This window comes from Bolinopsis microptera, chromosome 5 (genome assembly GCF_026151205.1).
Source record: "Bolinopsis microptera isolate Bmic1 chromosome 5, MBARI_Bmic_1.0, whole genome shotgun sequence".
NCBI lineage: Eukaryota > Metazoa > Ctenophora > Tentaculata > Lobata > Bolinopsidae > Bolinopsis > Bolinopsis microptera.
Window position 1 is genome coordinate 16968117 of NC_087076.1, and position 15033 is coordinate 16983149.

Genomic DNA, 15033 nt, shown 5'->3' on the forward strand with positions numbered 1-15033 from the left:
TAGCCATGAATCATGATAATTAATTTGGTAAATATTATATGAGTATGGAATGTAATTTAAGCCAAGCTTTCTGTTATTTTTAAACAGTTTTAAAGTTTTGGAATTCATGTCCCGTATATTCCCGTATATTTATTTCACTACTCTCTGATGTCCAGTATATTTTAAGAATTGACAAGAATGAAGAAATAAAACCAACGAAATTAATGAAAAACCACGCACGAACACTAATACATATTCAAAAATCACGTAAAGATGTAAGTTATTCAATAACATGCGTAAATTTATAATCTAATAAAATCGATTAAAAAATCGTATATTATAGTCTATTTTTCTGTGAAAATTATAAAAGCAATCAGCATTACGCAAACGCAGTGAAACTTGTCCAGACCAGAATTTTGGTTCGATATAAAACAAACTGGAACGCTTGATTTAGGCACTCTGGGTGATTTCTATCTCCAAAGTCAAACAAAACTTCAAGTTTCACTGCAATCCACCAAATGGTGTCACTAAATATTGAAAATCAAATCTTAACATGCTCTCAAAAGAATCCAGTTATATACAGAGATATGTAAATGAAGAATCAGATCAACTGAAAAACTTGATTATAAGATTAAATTTAACTCTATACTCTATAATGAATGTAAATATGATAATTCTTAGGCAACAAAGCAACAAAACAGATCTACTGTCCCATATTATATATTGAGCAAGTCTTAAAAACCTAATCAAGCATACAATCAGGATACAACGCTAAAAATATAGTTCATTTCAACACAATGTCCGAGTTAAACGGGAGGGGTGTACTGCTGGTTGGCGTTAACATCAATAATAGTAAAATGTTTCTTCACTCTGAAGATCCGGCCAACAGTGTCGTAGACATCCTTCTCTTTCACTATGTCAGGAATGCTCTTGGAGGAAACAAATTCCACTCCAGCTCGTCTGCAGCGGGCCATCATTCCAGCTGATGTGTCGGGCATAACACCTGAGGGGGAGGGGGGTGTTAACACTGTAACATGTGATATTATCACGTGATTAAGCTCTGTCTCAATGGCTAAGATGAACAATTTATCAAAGTTAAGAAGTTCAAGCGCAACTGACTTGCAGAAATTTAAGCAGGCACATATATGCATAAGTAGCTACGACATAAAATTATCTAAGAAGATCCCCAATAACTTACCCCTGATAGCCTCGTTAACAACCACAGTCCTGAAGCCGTGTCTAGCAGCATCTAGCGCCGTGAACCCGACACAGAAGTCAGTAGCAATGCCACAGACCACTACGTCAGTGACCCCCTTCTCCAGGAGCATGTTGTAGAGTGGGGTGTGGGATGTGTCACCGTTATCCCAGAAGCCACTGTAACTGTCTACACAGCATTTCATTCCTGGAGAGAGACAGGGCGGTTAGACTTTGCAGAGTGAAAAAGGGAGAAATAGATGAGGAGAGGTTACGAATAAAAAACTATTATTATATCATGTTATAATATAATGTGATAATATATGTAGCAACATGATTCAGTTACTTAGATAAGACGTTTCAACTTGCAATCCTCAACAAGTTTAAGAGATTACGTAAGATCATGGTTAGATGAAACTATAACGTACCTTTATTGACCCTAACTTCATTAGGAAATATCTTCAAATCCTTATGAAACTCAGCTCCAAAGGACCCCTGAATGCAATGATCAGGCCACAGGGTCTGCTTCAACTCTGGGGGACCACTAACTACGACAGTCTGGAACATGCAGCTATCGCAGCCCTTGATAGTGGACTTTTCTGACGTGGGCCACAAACACTTCTTTACGTTGGAGTGAAATGAGATGTGGTCTGTTGGGTGCCAGTCCGCGGTTTTGTAGATGTGGCTAAAGAGAGGCCCCATCTCGTTGATAACCGGGACAACCATCTCTCCTGAAATTATTGCTTGTTAGTGTTTGCTATTATTATTGAGTACAGTCGGTCTAGTATAGGTGTATCATGTATTCATAATCACTAATCAGTCTAAGTAATAGTATCCTAGCCAGGGACAAAAGGATTTCGCGGCATGTACAAAATCGCGAAATTTCCCATTCTCCGCGACAAATTTTATGTATAGTTTAATGTATAGCCTGTTAAATTTCGCGGTACCGCGAAATTTGGCCAAAATAATCGCGAAATCCTTTTGTCCCTGATCCTAGCGGTGAGGCGCCGAGTGATATATATTGCAAAAACAATCAATAAATTAGTATGAAGTTTATATTTTTACCAGACTTTGCTTGGATCTAATGAAACGATAGATACAAAGTTTCAATATTAATCTCTTTGATCATTTTTCTAGTAATATGGAAACCGATCAAGGTGATGAGTAACGATAGTAACATATTACTTAATATCACTTAATAATAATATTGATTATATTTGAATATTAAATCAATGATTGCAAGAGATTTGAATATTATATCGATACACCGGAGACTGCTCGACACCATTGCAATCTACAGACGACTGCGTGGTTAACCAAACCATTTAACCAGAAGAAAATCTTAGCGCACTACACATTTAGTGGCGTAATTACTTAACATTGACTTACTGACTAGTGACTATGATAATATGATCCACAAAAACAGTGTTATTTTATATTTAAATTTAACTTACCTTCGTTAACAGCCAAGGATCCAGAGATAAAGTCGTTCTGCACATCCACGATGATCAAAGCAAACACCTTCTTCTCATCACTTGCTGCTGCCTGAATATTTGATATTTATCGAAACTTAATTTAACATGTATTATGACAATATGTTAAACAGATGAGTCCATTCAAGATGCAATTTAACTGAACAAATCAGAACTAAATTTTCAAGCTAAATGTTCTGAATAACCTGAAGACAAATGATATCATCATGTCCTGCACCAACCTGAAGGAGAGCAACAATAGTAGGAGAGTAGAGAATATCCCCTTCAACCTTGCTAGCATCCAGCAGCTTCTCAGCCCTGACCCCGTGTTTATTGAACACATCTTGTACCACACTGCGGGAAACGTACATAGCCGTTGTCTGGTTATCTGTCTGGGACTGACTGCAGATGTCGTCAAATATCTTGCCGACCAGCGACACAGTTAGGGAGGGGTTCTCCGAGCGAAAAGCGGACAAATCGAACATGGCTTGCTAAGTGAATGTGAGAATTAGCGGCGGTCAGAATAGATCGTTTTCTGTATTACCTGACTCGTATTACGGTGATAAAACGCTAGTTTAATCTAATAAAGATCAGTTTCAAATATATGATATCGAGTGGTATTTACAAATTCCTATAGATGAATCACAAAAACGCATGAAAGACTCTGAAAGTTTCCAACTATACATGGTCAAAAACGTTGTAATTGTGAGAAAACAGTCTAGTGGGTTTCTTGCAGACTTTTAAAAGTTTATCAGGACATAATATTATCAACATTACCCCAAATCATATCAAAGTAATCTCCAACTTAACCAACCTTAAGTCAGCTGAATCAATCGTAATAATATCATGATACTGGTAGGCGGTAGCATTGGGTAAATGTGGTATATAAAACACTAAATTAAGGACACATTGAAATACTAATTTGTTTTTAACAGAAAACTTTGAATAAATACAACATTTGATGTTTTATATAATAACATGCTAAAGGATATTTTATGAACGTCTTACTTCCCTAAAAAATAAACTGTAATTATACCATTCCACTGTAAAAAAACTCATTATCATTTGAGTACGAAAATAAATTGTTAATCACTAGTTGTAAGTTAGAGCCGCCTTAAAAAACTCCTTACGTGCATAACCAACACAATCAACAGTACAACAGACTAAAATATATCATAACAATATGTTAAGAAAAAATAAAACACTGAAATTCAATAACACTCTGATAACAAAATATAAATAATTCTTCGGGAGATGAACGAGATAGGAAAATAAGAGAAAGAGACAGTGTTCAATGTATCAAGCTTTGGAATGCCACCATCGGCCGATATCGGCTACCACACAAAGTATTAAATAACACCACTCACCGCTGTAAAACTGGTAATTCTGCAACCTCACTTCTGGTTGTTATACCTAGGTGAACTTGAAAAGGATTTTCCTCTGGGCTTTCCTCTGCCCCTCAAAGATCCTCGACTCCCTCTCCTCCGATTGCTCCCTCTACTTTTTTCAGAAGATGCGTTGCTGCCGGAGGAATTTTTCCTGTTTCGTTGGGTTGACAAGTTCTTTATCGTTGGCTGAGACGGAACAGGTTCAGCTGGAGTGACAGGGTCTGACGGACATTTCAAGATATCTGCATAAGACAACTTACCATCCCGAGCTAACAGGCTTATCTTATCTTTTGCAATGGGGTGAGCTGGCATGTTGAACGGGGGTTGAGTTCTGGAGCTGACTTTGGGACTTTCTTTCTGAAGAGCAGGAGGCTGTTGTGGAGGTGAGGTAGTGTCGGAGGAAACCCCCCACGTGGGCTTATCACACCAGTCAGCATCTTCAGTTCCCATCTGAAACTCGCAGCCCTCAGGAAACTGGTCTAACTTATCCACCAAGTCCTTAATGGAGCTGGTGGAGTTAGCGGAGAGTGTTGAAGAGACGGATATACCTCGTTTCCGGCTGCTCTTCTTGGGCGTGACATCAGTATCTTGGGATACTTCTGGATATTTGAACGCCTCTGTCTGTCCAAAGTTTAAGTTAGCTTGCTGAGTGTTGTTGTCAACAATTGTGGTGTGAGCGGATCCGAACTGCATGTTTATATCCGCGCTTCCTAGAGATCCGAATGTGAATCCCTCTTCGGATCTTTGAGTTGTGTTGAGGTCCATCGTGCCCAAATCGTCTACCAGGCTGCTACGAGCAGATGTGAACCTGAAATTCTATCTGTTAAAAGTTACAGTACCAGCTAAATCATGTCATACAAGATTTGTAGTATGACTCAAAGTGTAAATAATTTTTGTTGATAGTACTCAAAGTTTATATTCGCACATGGAAAAGAATTTTCTAATAAATGAGCTTTAGAAGAATTGAACCTTGAATAAGAAAAAGAGAGAATATATCAAGATTTTGTGCAGGGTTTTAAAATGCTGACTCACGTTTCTCTGAAAAGAGGAATATAATATAACAGTACACGTTGGACTTCGACCCAAACAAGGGTAAGATCGAAATATCATTGTAACGTTTTGTGAGGCAGAAGTCAAACTTAGTGTGTACGTTATTCTTCTTATTTTCAGTTAAATCGGGGAAATTGGGAGATAAAATCGGACAAAAACTAACCCATGCAGGACAAGCTAAAGACATCTTATAACAGAATACATAAAATTTGAGGCGGCAAACCAAAGAAATCTCGAATCACTGATCATTACTCACTTGGGAGACTGATTTAATTTATGTTTTTTAAAGTGTTCTATTTTGGTGTTAATTATTTGTTCGATTGCTCTGAGTTCCCCTTCGTTCCACCTGTTTTTAGATCAAATCAGTCAACCTTTGACGGAGAAACCAGAAGTTTCTGTCGACTATCGACAGACATTTGATTCTGATAAATTTTAGCGCAGCCTCAATCGACCACTTTCGCTACCGTAAAACGGCCAACGGTGGTAGGAAAAAGCGTCTGTCCATCAGAACAAGATTCAAACAATGAGAAACAGAGTACACAAACCTAGGATTATGCGGGTCGTGAGTAGGAGTAACATCTGAGAACCTGTCCGACACTCTCCTCTCACTGTTCTGGAGCGACAACTTCATGTCACGTGACTTAGGATCCTTGTCGGTGTCATGTGACCGGGATCTAACCATCTGGCTCATCTTAGCTGGCGAGGTGCTGCTTCGGTTTAGACCCGTGTTCCCATTTCCGGGCCCGCTCGAAACTGAAACATCGGACAATGAAACAACGAATGTTTTAAGTGAAGCAGAAATCTCGATCAGTCGATAACCGTGAAATAAAAGGTAAGAATTACAAGAACTATAAAAGGGAGAAATATAAAAGAATGTTGAGAAAATGCGCTTGGAGACTGGAGTAACGCGTGCTTGACAAGATACAACTTAATAAATTATAACGAAATTACGCGAGGTTTCCACTAAACAAGTAAAAGGTAACCTTAGCTACGCTAATAAAATAATGGAGTGAGAGAGAGAAATAGAGAGAGAGCGCTGGAATTATAAATATGGCTTTCGAAATTACAAAATGACAAATTATATTGCATACCTGACTAACTGACAATCTTTCCATTAAAATCGGACCAAGTTATCGATAACATCAACAGGCACGCAACACTAATAAAATCAATCCGAAACTGTCCAAGCATAGCATTAGTCAAGATGGCTCCCAAAGCAAGAGGGACTCGCAATCAAAATGCGTGGACTAGAAATGAGCCTGTAGCAGGTGTAACTGTTGCTAGATAGCGAGTACATATATTTATTACTATACCAGCCCAGACTACCCCCTTACATCACAGCTTCAATTACATAATCCGATACTGGCTCTGTTGTCATGCCGCGGGTACACTACCCGGACGCGGATGTGGGAGTTATCAGTCAATGACCAGGATAACTGGTAACTGGTAATCGTACAAGTGAGTGACGACAGTGATGACGAAGCTGCTGCGTCTTGTTTCCATGACGACGTTTCTACAAAAACCTAGAAATAGCAGTACGTGTTTCCAGGAATTAGCCCAGGGTAGGTCAAGCAACTTGTTAGGTCACCACGAAAGTGTCTCTTGCGTGTGATTTAGCGTATCCTAAACGTGAATGTCGACACGTTAGTGACAGCTACATGAGCTATGTTAATTAAATGCGCAAGAAGTTCAAAAGAAAAAGGATTGTCCCGAATTATCACTGATCTTTTGCACGGTGTCTGAAACTAAGCTAAAAGCGGAAGTAGAGGGATGACAGAATGTCGGGAATGTTCGGCTATACGAAAAGTGATGTAGTGCTAATATAGTGATACTCACATTTGCGTCTACCAGTCCTGGGGGACATGTTAGGTGACCTGTTTGAGAAGGGGGAACTGTCTCGTCTGAGGGGATGAGTAGTAAAACCGGGACTACGAGCAAGGGGTGGAGGGCCTGCTTTCCACGCTCCTTGCACTTGACTGTGTTGGGCTGTAGTCTGCCAGTTGTCAATGACGTTGAAGGAGGAGAAGGAGGAGAGTGAGGAGGTGTGTGAAGGTGCGGCCGAGGGGACGTGCTCTTCGTTTAGATAAATCTGAGAGAGATATAGGGTTTAGAATAATTTGCATACTCTATGATATGCTGAAATTGCTGTGATTGCGTTTTAGAGCACGGAAGTTAAGTTTGGGCGGGAAATATTTGACAGGATGAAACGGTATTTTAACAGGATAAAATAGCACTTTTTTAGGAGGAAATAGCACTTTTTTAAGAGGAAAAAACATCCGTTCATTAATTGGTGAAAGTTTTAAATCAGCACTACGCCCTGCTCAGTCTATAATGATATGTATAGCTTCCTCGTTAGCCTACTAAAATACTAATTTGATTGCACGCAGAACAACACTACACATTACACAGTTTACCTCTATTTCACAGGATTCATTAAATCCGCCAATAGCACAGACAACGGGGAAGCTCTTGCTCCAGCTCTTAGGCTTGATTATGTTACCTCTGAACACCAACTTGCATTCTACTGGACTCTTCGGCTTGTCATACCTGTTATTTGGATGATATATCGTAACTCTTTATTGGATAGGCGTGCAGTTAATGTTAAAACATCGAGAAAAGAGACATGGATTGTGTCAAAAGTATATATAAAACGTGATGAAACGTTACTGAGTTACTGTAATAGATATCGCTAAAAGTTGAGTACCTGAAATTCTCCATTACAAATGGCATTCGGTCTCTTTTGACGACGTCGCTATGGGCTATCCTAAACTCAACGCATTTTATGCTCTTCAATGCTATTTTATCACCCTGCAAGAAAAAATATTTGGCGTTTGTTCAGTTATTTCTTTAATATCACTTAAATAGTATCAATATGCACAGAGTCAGGCCAGGTTCATGGTCAATCATTTGAAACTGTCAATACTACAAAAAGGTCTATTTTTAGTGTTAATTTTACTGTACCTCAACATAAACGAATAAGTTCCACTTTGCATTGGTCCCCGGGTAGTAATTGTTCCCAAAGGTTAGGCACAGAGTGAAGAGTGTTCCTGTGTTTTTACTGGCTGCCTTCTCTTGCTTTGTGTTGAGGTTCATCAGGGGTGGGAAATTCTCCAAACTCTGGATCTTATTCTTCAGTTCGTTAATCTAGGAAGTTACAGTAAGACGTTGATTTACCGGGATTCTTGGAGGTAATTTGGATTGATGTTGCTGGTAAATGGAAAACCCGGTAATTCGGGGTTTTGACTTACATTGAACGTGTAGATGAACAATTTTGGGGGAGTGCAACCCCCTGTGGTGGGTGGAAGTGGAGACCTGTACTTTGTTTGTGATAATTCATTACACCGGCCGAAAACACATACACACAATTATAGGTGACACTACTCTGTACATCTAACACCCTGTATTATTTCAGGGCCAGTACCGGCCCAAGCCCTGAGGTATATCAAATAACAACTGCAATAAATATTATCTCCTACTCTCCTTGTAATTACGTGTTATAATGTTTTGTCAGCTTATTAATCAATATATATATATATATATACTGAAATTAGAAACCAAACAAACATTCGTCCTTGAAAATAACAGTGTGGTTGGTGACATGTTGAGATCACATATTTCTCATAACTAACATATTATCTCATATATAATAGGTAACGTAATGACAGGTGTTACAAATAATAAAATTGAAATAACCGGTAAAAGTTTTAAAAGAGTTAGTAAACTTACAGCTTTGAGAATGTCCATCCGGTGCCCGACTGACGATATCCCCATTTTTAGTAGCTCATTTTCAGTAAGATTGAGTAGTCTGTTACCAGTGATGCTGTTCTCAAAAAACTCATTACTGTAGTCGATATCCTGAAACGATCATCCATCATGATACCTTATAATACCTTAAATCCATCATGATAGTAACAGTGAAATCATGATAACTATCATGTTACTAGTAACAGTGCAAACATGAAGACAGGTTGAACTCTTAAGAAGAAATCTGGTACTATCCTAAAAATCAAACTGTAATGCATTGAACAAGTGCCATAATACTGAAATTGAACTTAAACTGTGGAGTCTAGACAAAGAAGCGTAAGAAAATAACGTGGTAGTTAAATCAGATACAACTAACTGGTAGGTTGTAGTTGATCCACTGAACTACTTCGATCTCCTTCCATCCGCAGACTCCTTTCTCCTCGGGAACCATGCTATTCAAAAAACGTGTTTTGTGTTTCAAACTCTCAATCTCGTTCTCCTTCTCCTCCAACTTTTTTGCCCACTGCTTTTCTATCGACTCGAACTCTTTTCTTATGTCCTAAAAATAACGATAGTTTACATTATTGCGGCCGATGTTCCCAATTTACCTCCTCCAATCTCCAAATTCTTAAATTAAAAGTCCAGCTAAACGTTGCATCACAGCTGTAAGAAGTTTAATATCATTAGTATTACTAGAGAAATATGCGAGTAAGTTCACCTCTATTTGTATGTCAAACTCCTCAACCCACTGTTGACGGTGAGAGAGAAAATCGTCAACTTCCTCCGTAAGCGTTTCGTTGAGGAGCATTTTGCCGATAGTTTTATTGATATCCTCAATCGAGGGCCTCTTATCAGCCTCATCTTCCCAACACTTTCTGAAAATTAAAAATTCTTGGTAAAGCAGTTTCAACCAAAATCGTAATTCTTGCGACAACAAATTGAACAGTAAACATAAAAAATATGTAACCTTCTAAGTTAACAACAAAACCTAGAAGCCGTGAAAGTTCAAGGAGCAATTGGAGCTTAGTTTGGAGAGTGTTGATGGAGTATACAACGGAATCCTATTCCCAGGAGTTTACCAGCGTTATATATGCCGCAGTTTCTAGCTTCTGCTCCTAATTCTAGCACTGACACAAGGAAGGAAGCCGCAAAATTACGATCAAACGATTAGGAACATTCTAAAACTACCGGTGATTTGGTAGACAGGAAGCCGTTAGTGACGTCACAAAGCGTGATCGGTGCAGACAAAAAGAGATTGCACTGCACTTTGTCGGCGGTAGCACCTACTTTATGAGATTAGCGAACTCCTCAGGGCAACCCTCGGGTATAAGCGGACGGCGTTTGCGTTGACAAACACCAAACATTATGTGTGGGTCTTCCTCGCCTTCGAAAGGTATCTTTCCGGTTATCAGTTCCCATAGCAACATGGCAAATGAATAAGTGTCACACTTCTCCGAAACAATTGACTGACGCATCACCTGAAAAGTGACATTATTCTTATATAATAGAATCCGTTATCTCTTAAAAAGAGGATCCAGTTATTATAACTTTGAAGGAATGTAATGTACCAGCTTCCAAATTTGATGGTACGATAATCGACAGGTTTTGGATTATGGCGTACCTTTCATACCTTAAAATCCTGACCCATATTATTACTTAATAATTAATATGTATCAAGGTGTACAGCCTAATATCGTTTACAGTGGTATGTGATTTTTGTATCTAGAGTGACACCTAATTATCATTAAAGTAACTAGGCGCGTAGCACGAGTATACTGATAAAATGAATACAATATGTACACTGATAACATGACAAGCGATTAATTTCGGCCGATAATTAACCACTTGCACTGATAGGTATGATAGCGGGCAAAGTGTTTAAAATTTATCCACATCAACCCTATTTAAAATACATACCTCAGGAGCCATCCATGCCACAGTTCCGTGAAGTCTTGAAAATCTAGTCACTGTCTTGTTGAGCTCCCTACTGGACCCAAAGTCACAAATCTTGGCGATTCTCTTTGCACTTGCTATAACTACGTTCCGACTCTTCAGATCTCTGTTGTAAATATTTCCATTGCAAATAACAGTGTGGTCAGTGAATTATAAAATTAAACGTCAAGTTAAGCTAATAAAGTTAAGGTAAATCTGAGTATCTATTGGCAGTATCGTCATAGCTGTCAGCTTTGTAATTTTATTAATATTCTAAATCACATATTTAGTGCAGGGTGGTCCTGATAATACCACAATTTTCTGCGAGCTGACATGTTAACCAACTAGATATAATAGGTATGTTATGTCATATATTTTAACATACCTGTGAATTATTCTTGGATCGATTCCGTTGTGAAGATAGTTCAAACCAAGGGCTATGTGACGTGACCAGATGAGCATTTGTTCAAAATCTGGAGGATCTTCTCGGATGACTTGGTACAGTGATCCATGTTCAGCATATTCTGTAATTATTTGCTTGATATAAACAGTTGACTAGCCAAAGCGTTGTGTGCATGCAAAAATGTTGCTTTTAACATAATAGCTAACTTATTTTATATTTCAAGACTGGGTTTAAAATGTGTAAATGTTCAATTTGGCAAGAAAGTGTTTATAAAATATGTTTTCAGTACAGACGTTTATCATTACAGACGAAAAGTCGTCACAAAAACTGCTTATAATGCCTTGTTTAAAATTCATTTATAACAAATTTTAAGTGAAAGGAGCTCAAATTCACAAAACATAACTAACCTAGAACAATTGCTTTAAAATGTACTTCCTCCACTGCACCGAGAAACTGAACTATATGCTTGTGCTGGATTCGCTTCAACACAACTATCTGATTGAGAGCTGAAGTAACTTTTCAGTCGCTTAGAAACTGAGAAATATGCATTGCCCTTTTAAAATATATTTCACATTTCTTCAAATCTGCACACTATACAACTTCACAACTACCATAAAAGAAATGATAATAGAAAGCATAGAATAACGAATTTTTGTTCCTATTCTAGAAGATTCCTCTAAATAATCTAAAGCAAATTAGCAGGCTGAAGCCAGATCAAAGCATAATCTTACCTCTGGATCAAACTCGAGAACATGTTTGACAGCTACTACTTGCGGCTTTGTCTTCCATAGCGCTTTGTATACTGCACCCTGTGCCCCTGTAAAAGAGATATTGCTTTGTTTAATATTACTATTGAAGTAACACAAAATTCAATACTTTTTATCTTAAACTTTTCAAACAATACATAATTATACAGAATTGAATGCTTCTAAATAAACCCAGTTATACAAGGAGAAAACCGATATAGCCCTAAATTCCACTATCCCAGTATGAAACCCAAATTATGTATTGAAAGAGGGGTACCAAAACACAGTAGTGTGCAGTAAGAAATACCACACCCGCAATAACATTGGGCCCTAGCAAAAAATTAATTAATCAATGAATTAAAACATATAATATGGTACTTATAGAAAATATATCACTCTAAAGGCTCCTTCTCCGAGCTAATGACTCTAAAGTTCCTGATAACATGAACTTTGTCAGGCTCTGCTGTCCTTTTATTGAGTAGCTGGTCGACAACTTTCTTGTAGGCCATCCTGTCTGCAGCTGATCTATCAGGAGTGATGTAAACTGAACTAAACCCGTCTACATGTCTTAGTAGCTTAGTCTTGCTCAAGATGGTACGAGCTTGATCTGAGCCTGACAAAATGAATTTCACTGGCCTGACTCGTTCACTTGTGTCCTTTCCAACTCGTTTACATCTCAAAATTTTCGGTTTTTCGTTGAGATGGTCCAACAAAATACCAGATACCTTAGCATCCAGGTTTTCCTCCGTCTCTGGAAGCCCAAAGATAATCAGACTTTTACTTCGATCATCTTCTAGGGCAACCCTTTTCACTGCAGCTTGGATCTTCTTCGGTGCAAAGGCGTTTTTGCACGTGTTTTTCAACAGAGACGAAAAGGTTTTGATCTCTTTCTGAGCTGCAATTTTCACAGTTCCAATCTCGTCATCCTTCTTCAAAGCTAACTTCTCCTGCAAATCATTGATTTTTGCCATATCTTCTTCTTGCTTAGTGAGTAACTTCTCTTGCAGTTCTATGATTTTGGTCGCATCTGCTATTTTTTCTTTCCTGAACATTCGGTTGTCGCCAGCTGTTTCTGAGGCGGATTGTAACAATGGTCCACAATAATTGTTCAGTATCCAGCACATTGTTTCTAACCATTCTGATAACCTTTCTCTAGGCACACTTCTCTGGTCCAGTTATCAAATCGCACATCATCGTTGTGTTCAACTCCGATTTTACTTCTAATCTCCTTGAAAATACTGTCCGTCGCCATGTGTATCTGATTCACATATTCCGTAAGGAACTGGCCATTCTCAACCATAGCATCATCTACCATCTCAATATGTTCACTCTGTAGCGGATAAGGCATCGTACACGTTGTACAGAAAATGTACAAACAATGTATACAAATCTACAAAGCCAGAGAGATAATTCAACGCGCACACAGAACTACTGATAAGAGAGCTACAATTTAGCAACGAATGTAAAAGTGTAAATGTGAACTGTGTTTAAACCATTACGTGTAAAAGGTACAGTTTGTCTTCGATATGAATTAATTAAAGCTGTGGCACCCTGAATGTTTACCAGAATTTTTGATTTATCACAAGACAAATCAGGGATTAACTGCAATTATAAGAATTATTAAAATCAAAATTAAGTTTTACAGAGAATGACAAATATTGTTGTTTGCACAGCACTGAAATATTGTTTATCACCTCTTCCAATCTGCTCACTAAAATTCAGCTCATCCTTGCCTATCTCCAAATACGGCTTATTTGACAGCATTTCCTGTCCATTTGTTATCACCTACTACTAAGGAAAAATCAGTAAAGATAACAATGACGTTAAACAATTGTAATAGGGGGGGGGGGTCCAAGGGGAACTTTGGGGAGTTTTGGGGAACTTTTTTTTGGGGAACTTCAGGAAACCTGGGGGACTTTCCCAAAGTTCCCCAAAAAATTATCAATGAAACAAATAATTTTGGGGAATTTTGGAGAACTTTTTTTTGGGGAACTTCAGAAAGTTCCCCAAAATTTCCCAAAGTTCCCCAAAAAAATCATCATGCCAAAAAAATTATCATGCTGCAAGTATCAACAAGTAATTAAGATTATACCTTATAATTGTATATTAGAGAAATTTTGAATAATTTTGAATAATTTTGGGGAATTTTGGGGAACTTTGGGGAACTTTTTTTTGGGGAACTTCAGAAATCTTGGGGGACTTTCCCAAAGTTCCCCAAAGTTCCCCTTGGACCCCCGGGGAGGGGGGGGGGGGGGTCCAAGGGGAACTTTGGGGAACTTTTTTTTGGGGAACTTCAGGAAACCTGGGGGACTTTCCCAAAGTTCCCCAAAAAATTATCAATGAAACAAATAATTTTGGGGAATTTTGGGGAACTTTTTTTTGGGGAACTTCAGAAAGTTCCCCAAAATTTCCCAAAGTTCCCCATCATGCCAAAAAAATTATCATGCTGCAAGTATCAACAAGTAATTAAGATTATACCTTATAATAACATACATGTTAACATTAATGGGTATTAATGTATATTAGAGAAATTTTGAATAATTTTGAATAATTTTGGGGAATTTTGGGGAACTTTGGGGAACTTTTTTTTGGGGAACTTTTTTTTGGGAACTTCAGAAATCTTGGGGGACTTTCCCAAAGTTCCCCTTGGACCCCCCCCCCCCCCCCCCCCCCGGCCCCTGTAATAGTTACAAGAATAAAAAGAGATGGAAAATAAAAACTATTGCAGTTTCAAGCAGAAACATTATATAAAAATTGTTCTTTTGATAAGGGTTACTTTTCCCAGGTTCAACCTGAATCCTTAGCTTAAGAATGGGATGAGGAAATTCATTCAACAAGATTTCCTTTATAGATAGATTTGTAGTTTGTCCAATGTCTATCCTATTAATACAATGTTAACAGCAGCTCAGGTGACAGGTTACGTAGGTAATCCTGAATGTCCCTCACTCAGTGGTGTAACGAAGGGCCCTGCTGACCCCGCCGTGCAGGGGGGGGGCGCCATCTTAGGGGGGGGGGGCGCCATCTTAGGGGGGGGGGGGCGCAAAATGGTAAAGTAAAGTAAAGTAAAGTAAAGTAAAATTTATGACATCACATCATCACACATGTCTACAAACTATCATCGCACT

The 15033-nt window shown here is 38.4% G+C and overlaps 2 protein-coding genes across 3 annotated transcripts; both read right to left on the bottom strand.

The window, feature by feature from the left end:
* Nucleotides 1–200: 200 nt before the first annotated feature.
* On the bottom strand, nt 201–3152 carry LOC134814740 (nicotinamidase-like). Its single transcript, XM_063822937.1, has 5 exons — nt 2888–3152; nt 2628–2718; nt 1602–1904; nt 1178–1381; nt 201–982 (listed from the first exon to the last, which is right to left on the bottom strand). The coding sequence occupies exons 1-5, from the start codon at nt 3128–3130 to the stop codon at nt 786–788; spliced, it is 1038 nt and encodes a 345-aa protein (XP_063679007.1). The 5' UTR covers nt 3131–3152; the 3' UTR covers nt 201–785.
* A 414-nt stretch (nt 3153–3566) lies between these two features.
* On the bottom strand, nt 3567–13702 carry LOC134815885 (mitogen-activated protein kinase kinase kinase 20-like). Of its 2 annotated transcripts, XM_063824474.1 has the most exons (16): nt 13603–13702; nt 11894–11979; nt 11570–11657; nt 11145–11283; nt 10745–10886; nt 10115–10305; nt 9546–9702; nt 9204–9386; nt 8810–8938; nt 8045–8227; nt 7788–7891; nt 7498–7630; nt 6920–7172; nt 5629–5836; nt 5340–5429; nt 3567–4841 (listed from the first exon to the last, which is right to left on the bottom strand). In XM_063824474.1, exons 1-16 carry the CDS (start codon nt 13670–13672, stop codon nt 4040–4042), a joined length of 2958 nt encoding a protein of 985 aa, XP_063680544.1. In that variant the 5' UTR covers nt 13673–13702; the 3' UTR covers nt 3567–4039. The 2 variants fall into 2 exon arrangements, with proteins under 2 accessions (XP_063680544.1, XP_063680545.1); XM_063824475.1 differs by lacking the exon at nt 5340–5429.
* Between the last annotated feature and the right edge of the window lie 1331 nt (nt 13703–15033).